Genomic DNA, 21113 nt, shown 5'->3' on the forward strand with positions numbered 1-21113 from the left:
AAAAACGATTATTTTCTTATCTATTTTACCATAATTTTAATTACAAATTAAAGCAAAGAAGCTGAGCAGATAAAATAACAAATTTTGTTATGATATTTTCTTGCACAAGCTTGTAAGATAAAAGTTTAATTTTCTTTTAGACTGCTTTTTTTTTTACTATAGGCAGCTTTTTTATTTATAAACATGACTGTGCACACATAAATTATAAACGCAGGGCTTGAGCCATTCTTTCTGATAGTACAACCAAAGCGAATGGCATCGTGTGGCCGCCCTGTTGAGTGAATAACGCGGAATAATTAAGAATTAATAAGCAATGGGAGTTCATTTCACTTTTCACATTCTTCGTGCACACGAAATTACCGTGTTTGCACACCTTCACTACCAAAGCTAACGAAATGTCTGGCAAATTGAGTTGTTTTAGAGATGTGGATTTTTTTTTCAGCTGTGTGTGGGAATAAAGTAACATGGAGAAGAATATACTTCTTTGCGGGAGAGATGTAAAATTGCCGGGTGGGATGGAAAATGAACTCGTTAATAGAGTTTGGAGTAATATAATACAAGATGAGTGCGCCAAATGATTGGTTTTATCGATCACTTTACTTCGGTAAAATGCTGTCTTACAATGCACACAACGGCGGAATTACCATATAATCCATCTTCTTATTGACTGTCGAACTACGATGGAATGCCACACAGATGAGAGATTATTTGTCTGCGCGAGGAAAGGAAAATAAAGGGCATGATTGTGCCGTTTTTTCTTCTCACAGACAATTACTCTGAAGATTGTGATCTTTTTTGATTATTTCTTGAGATAATTTGTATGACAAATTGAGAGGAAAAACTATTTCTACTGTTTGCTCATTGTCTCACTTTTTTGTCACTTTCAATTTAGAATGTGTGTAATTTTACACTTTCGATTGATATACGGGAGCAGAGGGAAAAGTGGGCTAATTAAAAAGCATTTCTTTGAATAGTTTTCTTTCAAGGGCTTAAAGTTTCTTAATTTAAAAGGCAAAATAAGATTAAACTCTGTTTTAATAAAAAAAAAACATCTTAAAGGTCTTAAATTTTTTCTACAAATATTTTAGAAGAGGAAGCTTTCAAATGTTTAGCTACTCCTGCTGTGCTCTTCATAAAAATTACTTTCAAACTTTAATAGCCAAAGAGTTTATGAACTGAAAAAAAAAACTCCCGTCAAAAAGGAAGAATAATAATTAATGAATTTAATTCTTAAAAGAGGTCTTTAAATTTTTTTTTCAAGTGCATTGAATGGATATGAATGTTTTATAATATTATAGGTACTAAATGGTATTACTCTCAATTAAATAACCATTAATTTTTGCGAGCAATCACCTGGAGAAATAGCAAAACACAGAGATATTTTTAAAGAGAATGGCAGGAATTCCTTACCAACGATAAATTAATTAACACCATTGTTTTTCTTTTTAATATTAATAATTGTTTCTTCGTTTTCAAAATGGTCATTGTGCTCTGAAAATTTGTCAGAAAATATTTTTTCAATTGTAGATTTTTCTGACCAATAATTTGTAACGTAGGAAAACAAAGAAAATTTTACGTAAACTGTCTTTTCTTGCTTTATTTTAATTATTAAAAATTCGTGTAAAATAATGATAAATTTTTAGTAAATACCGTTAGCTTTTAAAGCATCCACAGCTGATCTTGCCGAGAGGATTACATCATTTATCCCAACACCATCGTATGCAGCTCCACAGAGAGACAGAGGAAGCTTCTTGTCCACAATGTACTTCCTAATTCCCTCTACACGAGCATGATGCCCCACAATGTATTGAGGAATGCACTTCCGGAGGATATTTACGCGGGATTCAGTGGGACTTTCTTGGATTTTTAAAATCTCTTTTAGGTACTTTTGTGCCGTAGCCAGGAGATCTCCTTCTTTGGGGGATTCTCCAAAGTATTCCCTAAACCAGTGACCTCCCATCATGACCGTTAGCACCGTGTTGGGCTTCGTATCAAAGCAGCAACTGTCGAAAATTACTCCCAAAATGGGAATTTTTTCCAAAGGAGCTGCCAAGAAGCCAAATCCTTGCTCCTTGAGAACGTCAGGAGAGGAATATTGAACATTAACAACTCCAACATCCACATAGGGGATCCCAGAGAGCATTTCACTGAGCATTGGATGCTGTTGCTTTACAATTTCAGAGAGTTTGTAGCTCGGTAAGGCAGCTACAACGGATTCTGTAGCTTCTGTGCTGTCTCTGAATTGTAAATCAACCCCATTCTTGCCAAAATTCATGCTGATACATTCAGAATTGGGAGTTATCTTAACATAGTTCTCGTTGAGATGTTGGAAAAGGGTTTTTGGAAGAGTTTCCAGGCCTCCTTTGAGGCTATAAATTGACCATTTCTCTGTTTTTGCTCTTTGAGCCAGCTTCGATGCATCCTGGTTGGTTTTCTTATTCTTTGAGCTAAGAGCACTGCCCAGCATTCCTCGCACAACACCTCCATACTGCTGCTCCTTTGCAAATAAATCCTTCATGAGAAACTTTACGGATATTTCTTTAGCATTCCCAGCACAAATTCCACATATCATGGGACTTATTGCATAATCAGCAATCTCCTGGCCAAACCTCCGATGCACAAAGCTATACATTGATTCATCTTCAAGAAGTTCAGAGGATTTGCCGGTACGGATATCGTGAAAGAGGGCAGCGACAAGAGGACGTGAGAATGGGGATTGTTTCTTGAGAGCGCCCATCAGACTAGAGGGAAGAACATGCAGCTGACCATTCACATAGATCATTCGTCTTCTGGCAGCTGGTGAGCTCTTCAGAATAGGCACAATCTCCTGCTCGAGTTTGAGAGCCTCCAGCAGTGCGAGGGTATTTCTACCACTCTCCCCAACAGGACGGATTGTTCGTGGCCCACATTCAAAGATAAATTCACCACCTTTCTGCTGCACTGATTTAATCCATCCTCCATACCGTGCTGAAGCTTCAAAGAGCTGAATTTGCCTCCCGGAAACACCCTTCTGGAGCAAATAGAAAGCTGCAGAGAGCCCGGAAAGACCACCACCAAGAATACTCGGCATTTTTGAGCACTCTATTTGTTTGATTTCCTAAAATAAATATTTATTTAGATAATTTAATACCTTGGTGAGTATTTCCATCGGTATTTACCTTATTTAATCAGTTAATTCCCTAATTAATGATTATTTTTCGACATGACTGTGTGTTTTCTTTTTATTTTGATTACAAGAAAATTGAGGTTATGTTCGGTGTCGAAAGTCGAATTTGTCGTTAATTTTGTAAACGGCAACCGTTGGCCCCCCTTTTTTGGCGCCGTCGCAAAACGCAGTCCAATTTCTTATTGATTCCCCAGTGCTCCCAATTTTCCTCTTGTGTGCCACTCTCAGGAAAATCGACTTTTCAGAACTGTGTCCAACTCGCTTGCAGAAGGTTCGTGTGCTTTCCTCCTGAAAAACTTTTTCTTTTTCCTGTGAAAAAGCTTTTGTTTCACCAGCAAATTGGATTTTTGTGCTTTTTGGGGATTGTGGGTGCGCTCAATTTGTGAAAAATGTTCTCAGTGCTGTTCCTTTGTGAGGAATTTGTGATTTTTCCCGCGAAAGCGCCCCCAGGAAAGCTTGTGGGCTGAAAAGGGAAAAAAAGTGGAAAAAGTTCATCAAGTTCCTAAAATTAATAAAGTTCTGAAGCTTTGAGGACTTTCAGGAAGCTCAAATCTGAGGAAAAACCCGGAAAAGCTTAGGATTTTCTTGCTTTTCTACTCGCCCCATTTTTCTTTCACCCCCATCCCCGTGGGAAAACCCAGATTTTCTCACCATTTTTCCGCTGTAAAAAGTGCCGAGAAAAACCTCAGAGCCCTGGAAAATTTTTAAGCAGAACAAAACGATTGCTATTTCTTCTTCAATATTTATCAAAAAGTGTTCGAAGTTTTCTTTCTAAAAAGAAAATCTGAAGAAAAATCTGTCGGAAAAAAATCTTTTGGGGAAAATTTTACCCCCAAATACGCAACTCAGTGCTAATTATACGAAAAGAGGGGTTTATCGTGCTCATGTGAGGAATAACGGAATAACAAAGGAAAATATGGATACGATTCGAGTGATAAGGATTTTTTTTATGTAGAATTGCTCTCCTGTGCATATTTTCATAAAATATGCTCTCCAAGCTGTTCCCCCATTTTAACAGTCAAGCCAAGAGTGCTAAACCCTCCACCCACCACAATGTTGGGGTTAAAGCAGTTTGTTACCCCACATCTTGCTCCACATTGTCAGTGTTATGCGTTCTATGTAATTACATTAAATTGCATTATGCAGCTTCTCCTTATTTCGTCATCCAAGAGGAATTTAATTACCCTTATCTCGTGTTCTATTTGAATTAGATGAGCGGAATCTTGTTTGAGATTTTATTCAGCGAAGAAAGATCTTTTTCTTATCTTTATCTGTTTGTCTTTTTATGAGAATTTTATCATAATCGATTTTAAGATCCTTTTATGTTCTTATCGTAAATTCGATTTTTTATTGCAATAAAAGTTTTTTTTTCTTCTTTAAATTACTTGATCCGCTAATCAGTTATCTTTCAATAAGCTTTTAGAGCTTTCAACCCCTTTTTTAATAAAAATTCAGCCCCTCATAAAACTTCTGAAACTTATAGAAAGAAAATTAAGGTGATTCATGATTTTCCATCGAAATGAATTGCTCCAAAAAGAAATGAGAAAGTTAATTACATAATATGCTTTTTGTTCCAAAAAAAGTAATCCTAAATGCCAAGGATATTAATTACATACCAAGAAAAGTTTGTAATAAATTAACTCCAAAAATATATATTTACTTCGTATGGCTTCCAAAATCTTGATTTATATATAATCTTGTGATATAAAATCAATTCATTTTCACGCAAAGAAAAGTTTTCTATATAAGAATTTTCTATGGTATAGGCATTAGAAGAAAAATTTTCTAACTAATTAGGTATATGAAGAAGCTTCATAAAAAGAATATTTTAAAAATGAATAAAGTTCCATAAGAATTCCATTTAGATTTAATTAAAAAAAAATTAAATTCTAAATTATTTTTTTTTTACAAAAGTCTTTAGTCAGAGCGAAAAGTCGTAAAAGTTTCAACCCACAGTAATGAAAATTCATCAATTCAACCCCTAGTTTGAGCCAACAACGTTTTCTAACCCTCCTGTGCCCAAGTTGTACTTGTCGGTTTTCATTTAAATTGAAATTTCCTCAAATTCTAAACTTTATGATCTCTAAAATTTAAAACTTCACAAGCAGAGTTCATTGTAGTTTAATCGGTGCATTGTGATTAAACTAATTAATGCAGCTTCACTAGCAGAACTGCAACTTTCTTCAATCTTGCTCCTTCTGTGCTTTTGATAAATGCTAAATTGAGTCAAACTTCTATTGTAGCTTCTATAGGGGAGTTTCTCTATTGTTTTAAAATATGTAACTTCTTTTATGGGAGATTCGCCACAAGTTTATTGACAAAGTGCACTGCAAAGTTTTCGTTTCAACCCCATTCAGCCCCCCCTATGCTATACCCAGCATGAATATTCTATGAACCATATTGATTTTCACTATGCTATGTGAAAGTTTCAATGAACGATTTTCGGCGGTGTGGTGTGTGTAGCATGATTTTTTATGGGTCAAAAGACGATGAGGAAGTTCCTAAAAAAAATATCGATTGCCTGATAAATTTCTTCCTTCCTTGAGAAATATTTATTCCAAGTGAAAATGTTGGATTTTTTTCTCATTCTTGCTGAGCCCCCCAAAGTTATTATTGTGCGTGCGCGATAAATGTGAATAAGTAACACATTTGAATACATTTTTGTCGCGCGCAAAAAAGTAAGACGGGGGCACAGTTCTTCATACCACAACACAAATTCCTCATTTAAATTCAGCACTGAGAAAGAAATTTATTTTTTCTCATTTAGTGTGGCACAGAGCCTGCAATATTCTCACTAAAAGGGAGTGTGTGTGAAAATCATTTTTTTTTCATATTTTTAAATAATAAGGAAAAAAATTAATTAACAAATGATAATGCTTCGTAGTTTTCAACATAATCAAAAAGTGTTCAATTTTTCAATCGAAAATGCTTGTTAGTTGTAATTTGATGTGAATGTTTTCTTTTGTAAAGCACAAAATTTAGCATAGAGAGACTTCTTAAGAAAATAACGAGCGAATCCTCTCGCGTGTGGAAATAGAATAATAAAAGGAGTGTCTGATAGGAGATTCTGAGACAGTGATTAGCTGCAGTAATAAAAAGAAAAAAAAAAGAAGAAGCAAAAGGAGGAGGACATTATTGTAGACACTTTTGGGGTATCCACATGCTGGACCCAGAAGGAAGAAATTGAAGCGCCTCAAGCTTGCTTTAGGAAGCAAAAAAAAAAATAAGAGAGAGGAGGTGGTGGAAAGTTTGTCGTCTTCGAGAGAGCAACAGCTAAAAAAAGTGTGTAGTGATGTGTGCGACAATTGCGTGAACAACTGATGATGTTCAATGTGTGGGAATCAAACGAGAGACAATAGTGCACATGAGTCATCATCCACGACATCAGTGTCAATCATCAAAAGCAGGGGATGTCGGCTTGTGACGAGAAACTTGGAGTTGAAGCAACAACTGAGCCACCAACCATCGATGACTGCCTTCAGGTGCGCAAGTGGTGGTGCTTCCTGCTCTCCAGCATCTTCACATTCTTCGCTGGCTTATTCATTGTACTCCTTTGGCGGGCATGTGCCTTCATATGCTGCCGCAAGGAACCCGAATTGGGACCCAATGATCCCAAGCAGAAGGAGCAGAAGGCCTCCCGGCAAGGGAAGCAGGAGTTTGAGGGGACTTTTATGACAGAAGCAAAGGACTGGGCTGGTGAACTCATTTCTGGACAAACAACAACTGGACGAATCTTGGTGAGTTTCAAATTACACATTTTACCCCTTCATCATCAATGTTATTTTCCACGCATTGTTTTCCCTTTTTCCTCGTGCCAAATATTTACACACATCACTCTCCAATTTTTGTATATTTTCCGCATTATATATTGAAAAATCTTCCACCACGTGCGAGGATTTTGTTTACACAATAGAAAATTCAATGAAGAAAATTCACGCGAGATAATTTTACACTGCCGATGATGTTTTTATGACTCCACTTAACTGAATAATTCAATACAATTGCCGATGGATATATCCAAACGAACACAATTTCTTTCTCATTTTTCCTCCACGTTATATATCCTAGCAGTAACTACTATGCTCCGCTTAATGGTAATTAGAGGAAAGGAGCAACAATAAATTTATTATTCATAAGAAAAAGTCTCATTTACATGTCCTCCTCATGCGCGTTAGTTTTTCCAATGTCCATTCGCACGTTACATTTTTTATTTACTGATTTACGTAAAAAGAAACGTGATAAGGAACGCAGAATTTGGTATTAAATTTTGTACTAAAAGCAATGTGTAGGAGCTAAAAATTCTATTTGGTTTAACAGATCAATTTGGAATTTGACAAAGTCTTAATGGTTTGACCGTATTTGTTTACTGCTAAAAGGAACCACAAGAAACTCATCATTAAAATGGAATACAAACAGATCAACTGAGAATATTTCAGCGTAAATATACTTCTCTGTTGTACATCATTTTCCACTGATGTTTACTTTTGCTTCCTCTTTGTGTATATATTTTGATTGAGGAGATTTAGAGCTTTTCCCTATAGCAGAATGGGAGCATATAAAATTTTACTCCGAGGGTTTTTAGCGAGTTGATTGAAGATCAGTTGGTTCAAGTTTATTATAAAACATAATAACGAGCTTTAGCCCCAAATGCAAGTTGCTCTGAAAGCTTTGAAATCATTTTTTAATATTTTTTTCAAAGTCTTCTCAGAAATTTTTAATATTGATGAATTTCTTAAATTTTGTATTAAAATTAAACTGTGGACTACACTTTGAAGAGAAGTCTTACATTTATTTCTTCGATGCTTTGGGAATACTTGATGTAAACCACAAAGTGGAACACCGACTAATTTAAAAGAATCATCTTTAGTGATGTTTTTTGAAGAACTCTAACAAATCTTGATGAACTTGTTTGTAAACTTATAGAGCTTAAAACCCGCAAGCAGACATAAAATTGAGATTTAATCAATTGCATTAACTTTCAAATAAAAGAAGATTCCAAGGAAGAAACTATAAACTAATCTGTAGAATCTCTGGAAGATTCAAAAATACGAGATAATCATAAAATAAAATATAAGTTGTTTTTTATTTTCCATGCAAACTGTAGGTACACAATTGTTTATTGAGAATCCATTTAATTTTCACTTTTGATGCTTTTGATTTTATATCGTTGAGATTTAAACCCACTCAAGCAATCACTTGAATGAATGGATTTTCCTCCATCCATCGCTCTCTGTATGTATTTTCTATCACAAGCTTTTGATGATGGATTGCAAAAATTTATCTTCCAAATACCTCTTATATGTGCGAATGGCGTAGTTTTTGAGAATGCGCTTGAGAAAATTGGCTTAAGAGACGATGCGAGAGAGAGAGAGGACATTTGTGGGGAAAATTTATGGGAAAGTATTAAAACTTCGATCGCTCTCATTGTTGGCTATTAAATTTGACCTATTTTCTTCAAAAACTTCACGTGCACTGTCGTGCAGTAGGAAAATATGTATATACATAAGGAAGCATTGTGGTTCGTTTTCGTTAATGTTTTCAACGAAGGTTAAAATAGGGGTAAGGGAATTAAAAATATGTTGTACATTTTCTCTACTTTTGAATTTTCACCATTCATAAATTTTAATGAATTGTCTAGAAAAACTGCAAACAACAAAAATTTTATAATATTTTTAAAGAAATAAAACATTTTATTATGATGATTGACATTTAATATTTGTACCAACAAATTGACGTTTAATCCCCCTCTTAAATTAAATTTTGTAATATTTATTTGTAAAAAGGATTTTATTTTAAATCCATTTTAATAGTCGAAGCAAAACAAATTCAACAACGCCTATAACTTTGAACGTATATACAGAGATTAAAAGATGCTGAAAGGCTGATATAAATCCCAATTTTATTTATTTGAATGTTAATCTAAAAATAATTGCTATGTACAACACACCACTGCGAATCTCTTTATGAATTGGTGGCAAAGTGACTTGAAGAATTTTCACGAAATTTTCAAAGATATTTTGCCAAAGAAGTTCCCAAGGAGTGACGTAATTTTAACGCACTATATAAAAATGTGACGATCATTATTTTATTATGTAACTTAAAACCGTACATATAAAAGTAAAAGAGGACAATACATCATCCTGATTTCTTTATTTTCTTCTTATAATAAAAATTAAGGAGGAGAAAGAGTTGAAAAAAAATTCAGTAAAACCATCAGGCAGAGAAAACTTTTAAAAGATAACTTTGAAAATTAAAAAATGAAATTAATAAAATTTATTCAGTATTAGTTTTGCATGAAATAAGTAAGTTTAATTTGTCGTTGTGTGGCTTTGAGATGTGTGAAGGAAAAGTTTTGAGACATTTCTTGTCCGTTTTAATTTTAATTTTAGAACACACACCAAAATATATGTACGCATTTTGTGGTGCATTGTATTTTTAGATGTTTCAAAAGTAAAATCGATGGAGATAATAAAATTAGTGCGACAGAGACGGAGATTCTGTGTACGAGATTATACACAGATGATGATGACGATCGCAATGAAATTTGCACAAGCAGTGATCACACATCATGTGCGATCGTCATCATTTTCGCCATTTGTGATATTTTCATGCTACATATCCTCCATTATGTGGAAATATTTCCTCAAAGATTAAATTAACTATTTGTAACGTCTATTTTGTTGTGGTGTTGTGTGCCATTTTCAATTAAATTATTCTCACTATTCGTGGATGCTTTTATGTCTCAATTGACGCGATAATTTAATAAAAAAAAGGATCAGGGTGTGTCCTAATTGATGCGGCTAAATAGAAAGGCGTGAAGGTGTGCACAAAAATTTCCATTAAATGTTGGATTTTATTTGTGGAAACTGATGGAAAGCACCCCAGAGGGTTTTTTATTAGAGCTTTTTCACGTTCCTTTGTTGAAATTTATTCGTACGTGAACATGCGAGTAATGGATTTTAAATTAAAGAAATAGCTTTAATTGACATTTAGAAGCCATTGTTTAATTTGTTCGTTAAAAAATTCGTCTTTTATTTGAAACAGCATCATAGCATATTTATAGAAAAACTCCTCCATTGCTCACGCAGCATTAGAGTATGTACTACCCTTTAGCAGGGATACCCCGCAGTGTTGAAAAAAAAGAGAATAAATTCGCGTAGGAATTTGTGAGAATTTTTCACATTTCCCTCTTCAATCTTCCAATATTAAAATATCCATTTTTATTGCTCGTCTGGGTATGTTTGTGCCAAAGAAGAGAATTGTGCCAAATTGCCGCGGGGAATTGTAGGGGAAAATATTAATAAAGTAGATAGCGCGATGAAAAAGTTAACATTAAGTTTACCAAAAAACTAAAAATATTTAACAAGATTTTTTCAAGCTATTATTGGTTATTATTTATTGTCACTCTGATTTATGGGTCCACACCATCTTTGTACTCAAGAAGTCATTATTAGGAAACATTAATTTACCTTGTCAAGAGCTTGGAGAGCTTCCCATCTGTATGGGTAATTTATTTGGGACACATATTGGCAAATTTTTCATGTCATCTTTGATATATGTTGGAGGTATAATGCAAGAATAAGCGAAGAATACTTTCTTTCAATTAGTCCAAATTTCTTCTTGTAACTTTTCCGGTGTGACAGACGTTTCACATAGTGATGGAAAAAATATAGGAAAATCATGTTTTACATCGTTAAGGAGACAATATGTGGGTGTGTTGTGTTGTATATATGTGAAGTTTGATGTTGGAAAATGGAGAAATGAGAGATTTATAGCATTACCAGCTGATTGTGGGGATCTCTTGGCTCGGTTGTTTCTTACTTTGTTGTGTCGTCATTAATTATAAATGTATATAGCATTGTATATTCTTTTGCTTATATACCATATACCACAATTATACGGCTCTCAAGCTTACTTCTCTGTCTCCCTCCTTTTTACTTTGGATGGATGCCAATTAATGACCTTTTCCACTCCCCTGTGGGGAATTTTGCGTTAGACCCCACAGGGGTATATTCGACAGAATGACTAATATAAGAAAATGGAAGAGAATGTTCTTGATTGAGGAGGCTAACAAGTCACATCATTAGTGTGTATATAAGTGTGGTAAAGTCATAACTCCTTGCTCACATATAAATTTCCACGCAGGATAAAATACTAAATTAGTCAGCATTAAGGATATGGTAAATTATCCAAAATTGTGTGAATTTTTCCCCATCAAAATTGCCTTGCAAAGTTTCTTAATTCCGCAAGAAGATTGATGAATAGGGAACATCGTTAAATGCAAAGATAAGGGTCATGGGCACTTCAAATTGTGAGGAGAGCTTTAAAAATAGTCTGCCTTACTTTCTCACGACGAGACACTCTCATAATCACGCAAAAACGTCTTAATATATTCGATGTAGTATAAAGGCAAGGTTAAGATGTTCTATATTTATAACATTTAATCAGACTTTTTCATCTTTTCATTTAATTGGTAATTTTTTTGTACCTGTAGCTTTTTATTGAGACATTCCCTATAAGCTCTTTCAATCGTTAAGGATTTTAGAACTTGATTTACGTATAAATTAATATTTTTCTGGAATTATTTCTCAAGTGATTCCTGCAATCAAGAAGAAAACCAGATAATGAATAGAATTGAGATGGAAATTTTAAGAATTCTTTGCACCTGAACGGAGGTTTAGCAAATCAGCTTTTTTGTCAATGAATGTGATGAATGGGCATCATTAAATTAATATCAAAATACCCCCAGATTTATATCAACCTGATAAGACGTCGCGAGATGTCTGAATGTTCCGATACCGTCTGCTTGGTTCTCTATAAATGTGCAAGAAGTCAAGAAAATCTTTCAGTCTTTTGTGAAAAAATGTTTAGATTGGTGATTTTTGTGGTTTTTGCTGTGAATTTTGTAATCATCACAGAAGGGAAACCATTTACAAAGGATGTGTCGCTGAATGTGAGTTCTAAAGATGCGTTTTAGTATATTTTCTTCAAAAATAAAACTTGGATACTTCTGTAAAGGATCGTCCGATAATTCATACAAATACGGGATGGTTGCAAGGAACTACGGAATCTTGTGGGCTCTTTTGTAGCTACTACAGCTTTAAAGGAATTCCTTATGCAGCTCCACCAACTGGTCAAAATCGCTTTAGGGCACCTCGTCCTCATCCTGGATGGTCCGGTACAAGGGATGCCTCTGAGCATGGAGCCAGCTGTCCTGCTAATTCACGACTTAATCGCATTGAAAGTGAAGATTGTCTCTTCCTCAATGTAAGGCTCCCAGAACGAAAATCCTAATAGGATCCTTTTTAAACATTTCTCTCATATTCCCTTTAAGATTTATTCTCAAGATCTTGTGGGTCGTCGTGCTGTAATGGTGTGGATTCATGGGGGTGGCTTTGACTTTGGAAATGGAGATTCCTTCACATATGGACCTGATCATATTGTAGATGATAATGTCGTGATGGTTACAATCAATTATCGTCTTGGTGCCCTCGGTTTCCTTAGCACAGGGGATCACCATGCAACTGGTAATTATGGCCTCAAAGATGCCGTCATGGCTCTTCGATGGATTCGTGACAATATTGCCAACTTTGGTGGTGATCCAGACAACGTAACAATCTTTGGGAAGAGCGCCGGTGGCGCAGCTGTTCACTGTGAGTGATTAGATTGCAATTTCAATCTTTTTTTGCCAGGTGATTAGATAAAGTTCTCCATTCTAGATCTTCTCTTGTCCCCAAGTGCTCGTGGGCTATTTCACAAAGCCATATCTCAGAGTGGATCGGCTTTAAATCCATGGGCAATTCAACCAAATGTAAGATTTATCGTTTGTGGTATAGTTGTTAATTAAATTTAAAGCTTTCGATTGATTTTAAAGCCACGCGAAGCTGCCTTCCAACTTGCCACAGATTTGGGACTCAATAACATTCAGACAAGTGAGCAATTGATAAATGTTCTCCGAACATTGGATCCAATGCAATTAGTTGATGCAGTACCTGGAATGATGGAAGCAGTAGGTTTCAAATGCTTTGTTCATCATGTGAAGCTTATAGTTGATTTTTATTCCAGCCTATTCCACGGGCAAATCGCCCAATTCGCTATGTTCCATGCGTTGATCCTCCAGGAACAACTGGGGAAGAAGCTTTCCTTCCTCGTGCTCCAATTGACATAATGCGCGATGGATCCTTCACTCAGGTACCCTACATAACTGGCTATACGAGTGCTGAGAGTCTCCTAATGATTCGCGAACTTCTCCTTGATGCGAGTGTTTTCCCCACAATTAATGCCAATCCACACATGTTGGTACCTTACTGGTGGAACATTCAATCTGGAAGTGCAGCTTCTCAATCAATTTCACGCCAATTTGCTGACTTCTATTGGGGAGGTGTACCCCTCAATAATGATATTCGTGAGCAATGGACTCACTACTTAACTGACCTCATGTTTGTGTCGGGCATTGACCAAACTGCCCGTCTTCATGCATCCCGTCAATCACAGCCAGTCTTCTACTATCGCTTCAGCTTCGATGGGAGTCTGAATTTGATGAAGAGGCTCATGTTGTTGACTGCCTATCCAGGTGCAGTTCATGCAGATGATATTTTCTACCTTTTCTCCGTTACTAGCATCCCTCCACCACTTCTGCCCACAAATGAGGCGATTGTGACACGTCGACGAATGGTGAGGCTTTGGACGAATTTTGCACGCTTTGGAAATCCCACTGCCAATCAGGATACTCTCATTCAAGTTAATTGGCAACGAGTGGGTGGTGCACAGGAATTTCTTGATATTGATACTCAGCTGAGATTCGACAGCAATCCATTCCAAGAGCGAATGGCACTGTGGAATCGCCTTGAGGCACAATATACTTAAATATGTTGGATTTATCATAATTATCAGAGGCTTCTGAGAATATATTGTTTGCAAAATGATTGTGTTTTACATTCCTGATAGATTTAAAGAAAAATTTTAATTTAAACACTTCTTTCCACAGCTGCGAAAATCCAGAATAAAATGAAACTTCCGTTGCCAATTTATTTTTTATGCAACTTTCAATGGAAAAAGCTTCATCAAACTTTCCTTGGAAGTTTGTAAATTTGTTGAGACTATAAATTAAAGAAATTAAACATAAACTTGACCTAGCAGTTTGTTGCTAAATTTTAAATGATATCCTGTACACGAGTTTCAAATTGCCTCATGAAATATTTGAGTTTGTTAAATGAAATTTACATGATTTAGCAATAAGTTTAGGATTACTGTGTCAAAATTGTGTGACACTTAAGGAGTTTCCATCGGAAACATGTACACAATGTATAAAGGGAGCTTAAATAGAATTTTCGTTCAAAGTACGTGCCATGCGCACAAATTTATACACTCTCCCGCGTGAAGGAGGACAAGAAAGCTTTATTGTGCTGTGTCTGCGTCCAAAGCGTCTTTGCGCGTCCTTCTCCATGTCTCTTCGTAAAACCCAACTCGTACCTTGAGAGAATCACTCACGGGAACGATGATAGACATTTATCTGAGCGAAGTGATATAAGAAAAACCTCTTATTGAAGAGAAAATATTGTGGGAGACACTCTCATCGAATAATAACCTGCATGTTTTCACACAAATAATGCTCTTTCCATAACCCTTTTATTATTCCTTGTACGCGACTTTGCTTTCAAGCGAATGTGCCATCAGGACGCCACTAAGATGCTACGATGGGGAGCTTTTTATATGTACATGCTATATACACAGCATGTCACACTATGAATTATGACATCACTCATTTCACTTTAATTGAAAATTTAATTCAACCTTGAAGTTGATTAAACTGAGACGTGTGAGTGTGTGTGTTGGGAGGGGGTGGAATTGTCGCCTTTGGTATTTCATTCATGAAGAGCTTTGCATCACCAGGCGGCTCCATCAAATGTGAAATGAAGCGTTCATCAAAACATCGCTCTCTCCCATTGCCATTTTTACATCTAATTTAGAAAGAAGTATTCTGCTAGGCAGTCTTTCTATATATAAAGCATGAATTTGTGATGAGCTTAAAAAAAGCCCTCGAAAGCTTAATTGGAATAATTTGAAGAGAGAGAAAAAATCAATAAAGAATTTATTTATCTGTTCATCAGGCATTTTGGGGGAAAATTTATATCAAAATCGTTTCCTCAGAGTTATTAGTGGGTTAGGCAATTTTTTCCTGTATTTTGTTATGGTTTTTTACAGACCCTTTTGTTTGCCAGAATTTAATAAAATTTCGTGGCTAAAATGCTGGGTATAAAATATTGGACAGAAGCCAATATTAAGGGTTATAGCGGCAAAACACACTGTGTGTTAGAATGTTAAACAAATAGCTTTACAATTTATCTCCCTCATTTTTTATTTTATATACCCACCACCATGGAAATTCATAACTAATTGGATTCTGAAAACATGCAATACAGCAAATCAATATTATGGACAATCTAATTTTTTTTTTTTGAGTTATATATCTTTTTCACTCAGTATTTTGAGTTTTTTTTTCCCTCTAAGGCAGGGAAGTGAAGGGAGAGAAAAAGCTCATCGAAAAATTAATGTGACTCAACTTTATTGATTTTCCTTTTGGAACTTCCCTTGGTGCCGTGTATATGAAAGTTCTATGAAAAAAGCATATTAAATAATTCATAGAGCTATACCCTCGTCACCCTCTAACGTGGGAATGAGTGTAGCATTTACACTTCGTTAATGTTATTTGGCCACCTGGGAAAAATTCGTCACCTTCCCTATAAATTTTCCAATAATGCCCTAAATGAAAGCTTCACCTACAGGCCCAAGGGTTGGGAAAGTTATTGACAAAACTTCCAAACTAAACATTTTCATCGCATATTGGGACTACCTAATACCTATAGAAGGTATGCCTAACGACGCACATTGTATTAAAATTTTAATTGAATGGATTTGAGGGGGATAGTAGGTACTTCACTGTAGGGATAAAATGTATGTATTCCAGAAATTCTCTATGGGATATTAAAATAATTTATGTGGAAACTAATCGATAGGGGAGGGCTTTCAATTAGCCCAGGAAAGCGCTAGATCTAATAAAAGCCGTGAGCTTTAACTATAGTTTAAAGTTTGTGATTTTTTTTTAAAGCAAAAGGTGAATGATTCTTCTCTCTAAAAGAGATTATTTTGGCATTTAAGTAATTGTTCACAGATCTCCGATTAAGGTTTTAATGAAAGTTCATTGAAAGCTCTTTGACCTTTTCATGCTTAAATTGACAATTTTGCTTCTACAAATTGGTTGTTCTTGATACATAAATTCTCCATTTAGGGAGCTTTATTAAAGCTTCGAAACTTTTTCAATAAAATATAAGAAAACTTTAAATCCAGGATATAGATAAACGCACAAAATATGAACTTTCTCATCATTTTTCCTCATATCGTGGTTACATTTTTTTCGGGGGAAGGATAGGAAATGTCAAGAACAGGAAAATCGACCGAGTAGATTTTCCATCACTATCAACAAGGCTTTCAGGAAAAAAAGGCGGATTCCGATTTTCCATCTATATATCCACATTATATGTATATGGATTATATACTACCCACGCATTTATATTTATACATTTTTCCTCGTTTCGATCACCAACCCCAATTCTCGGGCTTTTCATCCCCCCCCGCACGCCCCACGTGCACATTGTGTGTGTGAGGGAGTATATACCCGAAAAAAGGGTGCTTTTGGGTGCAAATCAATACAATCTGAATAATAATAAATATGCAGGCCCAAAAGCTCCCCCCAACTGTGAAGTTCTTCCTCATTGTTCCATTCTACTCGTTCTCCTACGAGACTAAAGGCAACAACTTTTGACTCTTCTTCTCTACAAGACATTAATTTCACAATGGAATAAAAAGCGAATGACATTGCGAACAATGACTCTATTCAAGAGGCTAAAAAAAGCATAAATTCAATGAAAAGCTATAAATAATTCAATAGAAATAAGCTCTGAGTGAATTAATTATTTTCTAATTCACAAATATAGTTCAAATTATTTCCAAATTTTAGTGCTATAAAAAAACTAATTAAACTTCAATGAGATTTTCTAAAAACTGCATCCACTCTTGAAAATAATTAATTACAAATTTGAGTAGATTTTTTTCGGCTATTTTGGTGTGAACATCTGCATATGAAATGCAACACGGTCAACGGGACGATTTAAAATTCGCTTAATTATGTTTTTTTTTTGGGGCAAAAACATACATACACCGTTGCATATGAGATAATTTTGTGAATAAAACATCCTTTTTTAGTTAATTAGATATTTAGGTCTTTCCACCGTGGCTCACATATTTGCCACTCTGGTTTATGTACATTTATGTAACTTCCTATTGTGACAAGAGAAGGGGGTGGGTCACAGTGATGAAGAAAATCCGGAACATTGTTTAGTGCTAATTAATGTGGACAGTAGACAGTTTATTAAGCTAGACTAATTGCTTGAGAATTTTGCTCCCGAAAGAGCTTCTCATGTGCCAATGGGTGGTGGTGCAAAAGTAATATATGAATTTCTGATGTGAATCCAGGTCATGGTGATGCAAAGGTTAAAGCACTCTGTGCCTGTGCACCAAAGCGCGTTGGAAAATGATTTTCAATGCAGAGGTCTACGACACATTTTACTCTACTTATATATATTGCAAACATACATGCACATGATTTAAGTACATGAGTTTTCCCATCCATTTTCCCACACATTATTCCAAAACTTGTTTCAATTCAATTCCAAAAATTTCCTCTTCCTACATCCCTTTTTGCATTTTATCTCTCCTCCAACATCATCCCTGGCAAAGAGGATGTAGTAGTTGCATTCCAGAAAAGGAGATTTATTGATTTACCCCGTAAAGTTCTCTTATAGTTGGGTTTGTTTGAGGGTTCTATCGCACCGTATACCAACGTTAAATCTATTTTATTGGAGTTTAAATGAAACTTTCCAGTGGAGGCGCCTGGTTGACGCTAAAAGACGGGGAAGAAACTATTCTATAGGATGTATGTTGGTTGGATAAGAAAAAAAGAAGATGGGTCAAATGAGAGAAACAATGAAAGAGCCCAAGACGACAAAATTTGTTATTCTCTCTTACATAAAATTCTTCCTTCTGTGAATCCAAGAGGGAAAAATTGTAAGAGAATGAAATTTTATATAACTTAAATTAGTTCAAGTTTCACTTCCCTCTATTCTATTTTATCATCGTGTCGTTCTTCAATTCAACTAATTTAGCAATGAAACGGCCAGAAGATTTAATTAAAATTTAATTTCTATAGAATTCTCCTTGAAAACTCCAAAGTTGGATTTCCTTTTTCAGTAACAATTTCCCTCCAAGTCTTTGAGAAATTTCAAACATTATTCTTTTCATTTAGTTATAGTAAATCGCTAAGATACAAGAGGAGATGTAATTAATGTCTTACATGAGTCACGAAAAAAACCCATGAGCAATGTTTTTCCTAAAATTCCTTTTACGGTAGGAAATTGATGAAAAATCAATACACGAATTTAATTAACTGTGAACCTTTCTTACTGTGTTGATTAAGTATCTATGTATGTAGTTGGAAAGTAATTGAAAAACTTTTTACCATCAAGACTTTCCACGTGATGAATTTAAAATTGATTGTAAACATTAAAGTTGTTTTTTGCTGGTTCAAACGATAAAAAATTTGAGAGATTTGCTAAAAAAAAAACTGTCAATAAAATCGCACAGAAAGTGTTTAAAATTCAGCAAACCTCCACTTGGATTTGGTATTAAAAGGCACTATAAAAGTCATTTTGAGTCATTTGGATTTTATAACAGGAGCAAATTTTTGCTCCTTAAATGTCGGTCAACAGGCTAATAGCTGGTTAAGTTGTATACTTATGGTTCTATAAAATATTTAGGATTTCTTATTAAAATTTAATTACTTATTCTAAAAAAATATTCTTTCTTCAGAAACTTTGGATTTCCAGATACAAGAGATTTCTAGATTCCGTATTCTAGTCCCCTTGTATATTGATATCCAATGATTGTTATTAGAATTTTAGTCTTTGGAAAACACTAAAATTAAATTAAAAAACCCAGAATAATGAAGTTCTAATCAAAGCAAGATATTCGTTAAATATTTGTGTTATTCGGTTTAGTATGAAGTTTTGGGGTTTTGTTTTCCCCCAGCTGTATGCCCCCTGCTATTGAAACTCTGGCATTTTCCTCACGAAGTGGTGCCAAACAAAAAAGGGACGTGTTTTTCTGTCATCTTATGCGGGAAAAATTAAAATTTTTATTGGAGATGATGTGAATTTAATATTTGAGCACGTGATAAAGTGCCAACAAATAAAATCAACGGAATAAATAAAATCTTTCTCTTGTTTTTTTTTCCTAGGTGGTACTTGTGTTTATCCTCAGTATTGCATCTCTTATTATTTATTTTATCGACGCTTCGAGCGAAGAAGTGGAGAGATGCCAAACATGGAGTAACAACATTACACAACAAATCGATTTGGCATTCAACATATTTTTTATGGTTTACTTTTTTATACGAGTAAGTCTATTGTTTAACTTTATATATTTTATGTTTATGTTGCTCCTGTTAGAATGGCAGATTTTATGTTATGTCAATTTAATCTCTTCATTGCAGTTCATAGCGGCATCGGATAAACTTTGGTTTATGCTGGAGATGTATAGTTTCGTAGATTACTTTACAATACCACCGTCCTTTGTATCCATATACTTAGATCGTACATGGATCGGTCTGCGTTTCCTCAGAGCGCTGCGTCTTATGACCGTTCCGGATATTTTACAATATCTCAACATACTCAAAACATCTAGTTCCATTCGATTAGCCCAACTCGTATCGATATTCATTTCTGTGTGGTTAACAGCTGCTGGAATAATCCATTTGGTAATGAAAGAAAATTTTTTGAGATGATTTTTATTAAATTTTCATTTCTTTCCAATTTAGCTGGAAAATTCCGGTGATCCCCTAGAATTCAACAATCCTCAGCAACTCTCCTACTGGACATGTGTCTACTTTCTCATTGTAACAATGTCAACTGTGGGGTATGGTGATGTCTATTGCGAAACAGTCCTTGGTCGAACATTTCTTGTGTTCTTCCTCCTCGTCGGTTTGGTGAGTGAAATCATCTATTTTTTTTCTCTCTTTTGCCTATATACCCTTGCTAAAAAAAATAAGAGAACAAAACATCAAAATATATTATCACCTTTTCTTATCTATCTCTTGTCTCTCATAATTGCAAATTTTGTGTTTCTCCAAGCGGAACATTTATATAAACATAAATGCTGCCTTTTCATTTCAAAGATAGCCCATCAAATTGAGATGTTTATTATGTGAAAATTCTTCAGGTGATCAAATCAGAATGGATATATTAAAAAAAATATATATGAAGAGTAGGAGAGTCTTATTTTGTAATAAGAAAGCAAGACAAAAAACATTCTTCATTCTTCGACTATTTTGCATTTCATTTCCCTTTTCTTTCTATATATACCTGCTTGAGCTATAAGTATATAAAGGATCTCTCACAAAAAGAGATTTACAATTCATTGGAAGTGCTTGAAAATTTATTATATATTATTTTAAGTGAAAGCTTCACGGGCAATGCAAACTTTTTTTTTCATTATTCAATTCTATCACTATTTTCTTCTTCATTTTACATTTCATTTTCTTTTTTTTTTGTTTCAATGTAATATATTTTTTGTTGCAATATTGCCAACACCAATAAAATGTTATTCAAGAGAAAATTTTCAAGGAAATTCAGGACTCAATAAAATAGGAACAAAAAAAATTAAGGAAAGTTACATAATGCGACGTGTGAGTGAATGTGGTGATAAAGAGAATAAGTTTCATGAAAATGAATTTCATAATTTAAAAAAAAAATACAGCAAAAACTCAAGTAACTTTTTTTCTTTTACATTCGTTCACATTTTTCTTTGCCTTTTAGCTATATTTTTTTTTCATTAT

At 34.7% G+C, this 21113-nt stretch overlaps 3 protein-coding genes across 11 annotated transcripts in view; 2 read left to right on the forward strand and 1 right to left on the reverse strand.

Moving 5' to 3' along the window:
- Positions 1–1570: 1570 nt before the first annotated feature.
- Positions 1571–3249, reverse strand: LOC129786290 (protoporphyrinogen oxidase). Its single transcript, XM_055821191.1, has 2 exons — positions 3159–3249; positions 1571–3097 (listed from the first exon to the last, which is right to left on the reverse strand). Exon 2 carries the CDS (start codon positions 3068–3070, stop codon positions 1640–1642), a length of 1431 nt encoding a protein of 476 aa, XP_055677166.1. The 5' UTR covers positions 3071–3097; positions 3159–3249; the 3' UTR covers positions 1571–1639.
- A 116-nt stretch (positions 3250–3365) lies between these two features.
- Positions 3366–21113, forward strand: part of LOC129786291 (calcium-activated potassium channel slowpoke) — a 51762-nt gene continuing 34014 nt past the window's right edge. For 8 of the 9 annotated variants that reach the window (XM_055821197.1, XM_055821194.1, XM_055821201.1 and 5 more), the window contains exons 1-4: positions 3416–6903; positions 19518–19676; positions 19773–20036; positions 20097–20264. In XM_055821197.1, coding sequence (XP_055677172.1) covers positions 6577–6903; positions 19518–19676; positions 19773–20036; positions 20097–20264 — 918 coding nt within the window. In that variant the 5' untranslated portion in view covers positions 3416–6576. Of the gene's footprint in view, positions 6904–19517; positions 19677–19772; positions 20037–20096; positions 20265–21113 lie in introns of all 9 variants that reach the window. The other variant, XM_055821195.1, reaches the window with a different exon arrangement.
- LOC129786292 (juvenile hormone esterase-like) lies at positions 11924–14091 on the forward strand. Its single transcript, XM_055821202.1, has 6 exons — positions 11924–12119; positions 12185–12433; positions 12501–12819; positions 12886–12977; positions 13041–13175; positions 13232–14091. The coding sequence occupies exons 1-6, from the start codon at positions 11946–11948 to the stop codon at positions 14030–14032; spliced, it is 1770 nt and encodes a 589-aa protein (XP_055677177.1). The 5' UTR covers positions 11924–11945; the 3' UTR covers positions 14033–14091.

Source organism: Lutzomyia longipalpis, chromosome 1, assembly GCF_024334085.1.
Source record: "Lutzomyia longipalpis isolate SR_M1_2022 chromosome 1, ASM2433408v1".
NCBI lineage: Eukaryota > Metazoa > Arthropoda > Insecta > Diptera > Psychodidae > Lutzomyia > Lutzomyia longipalpis.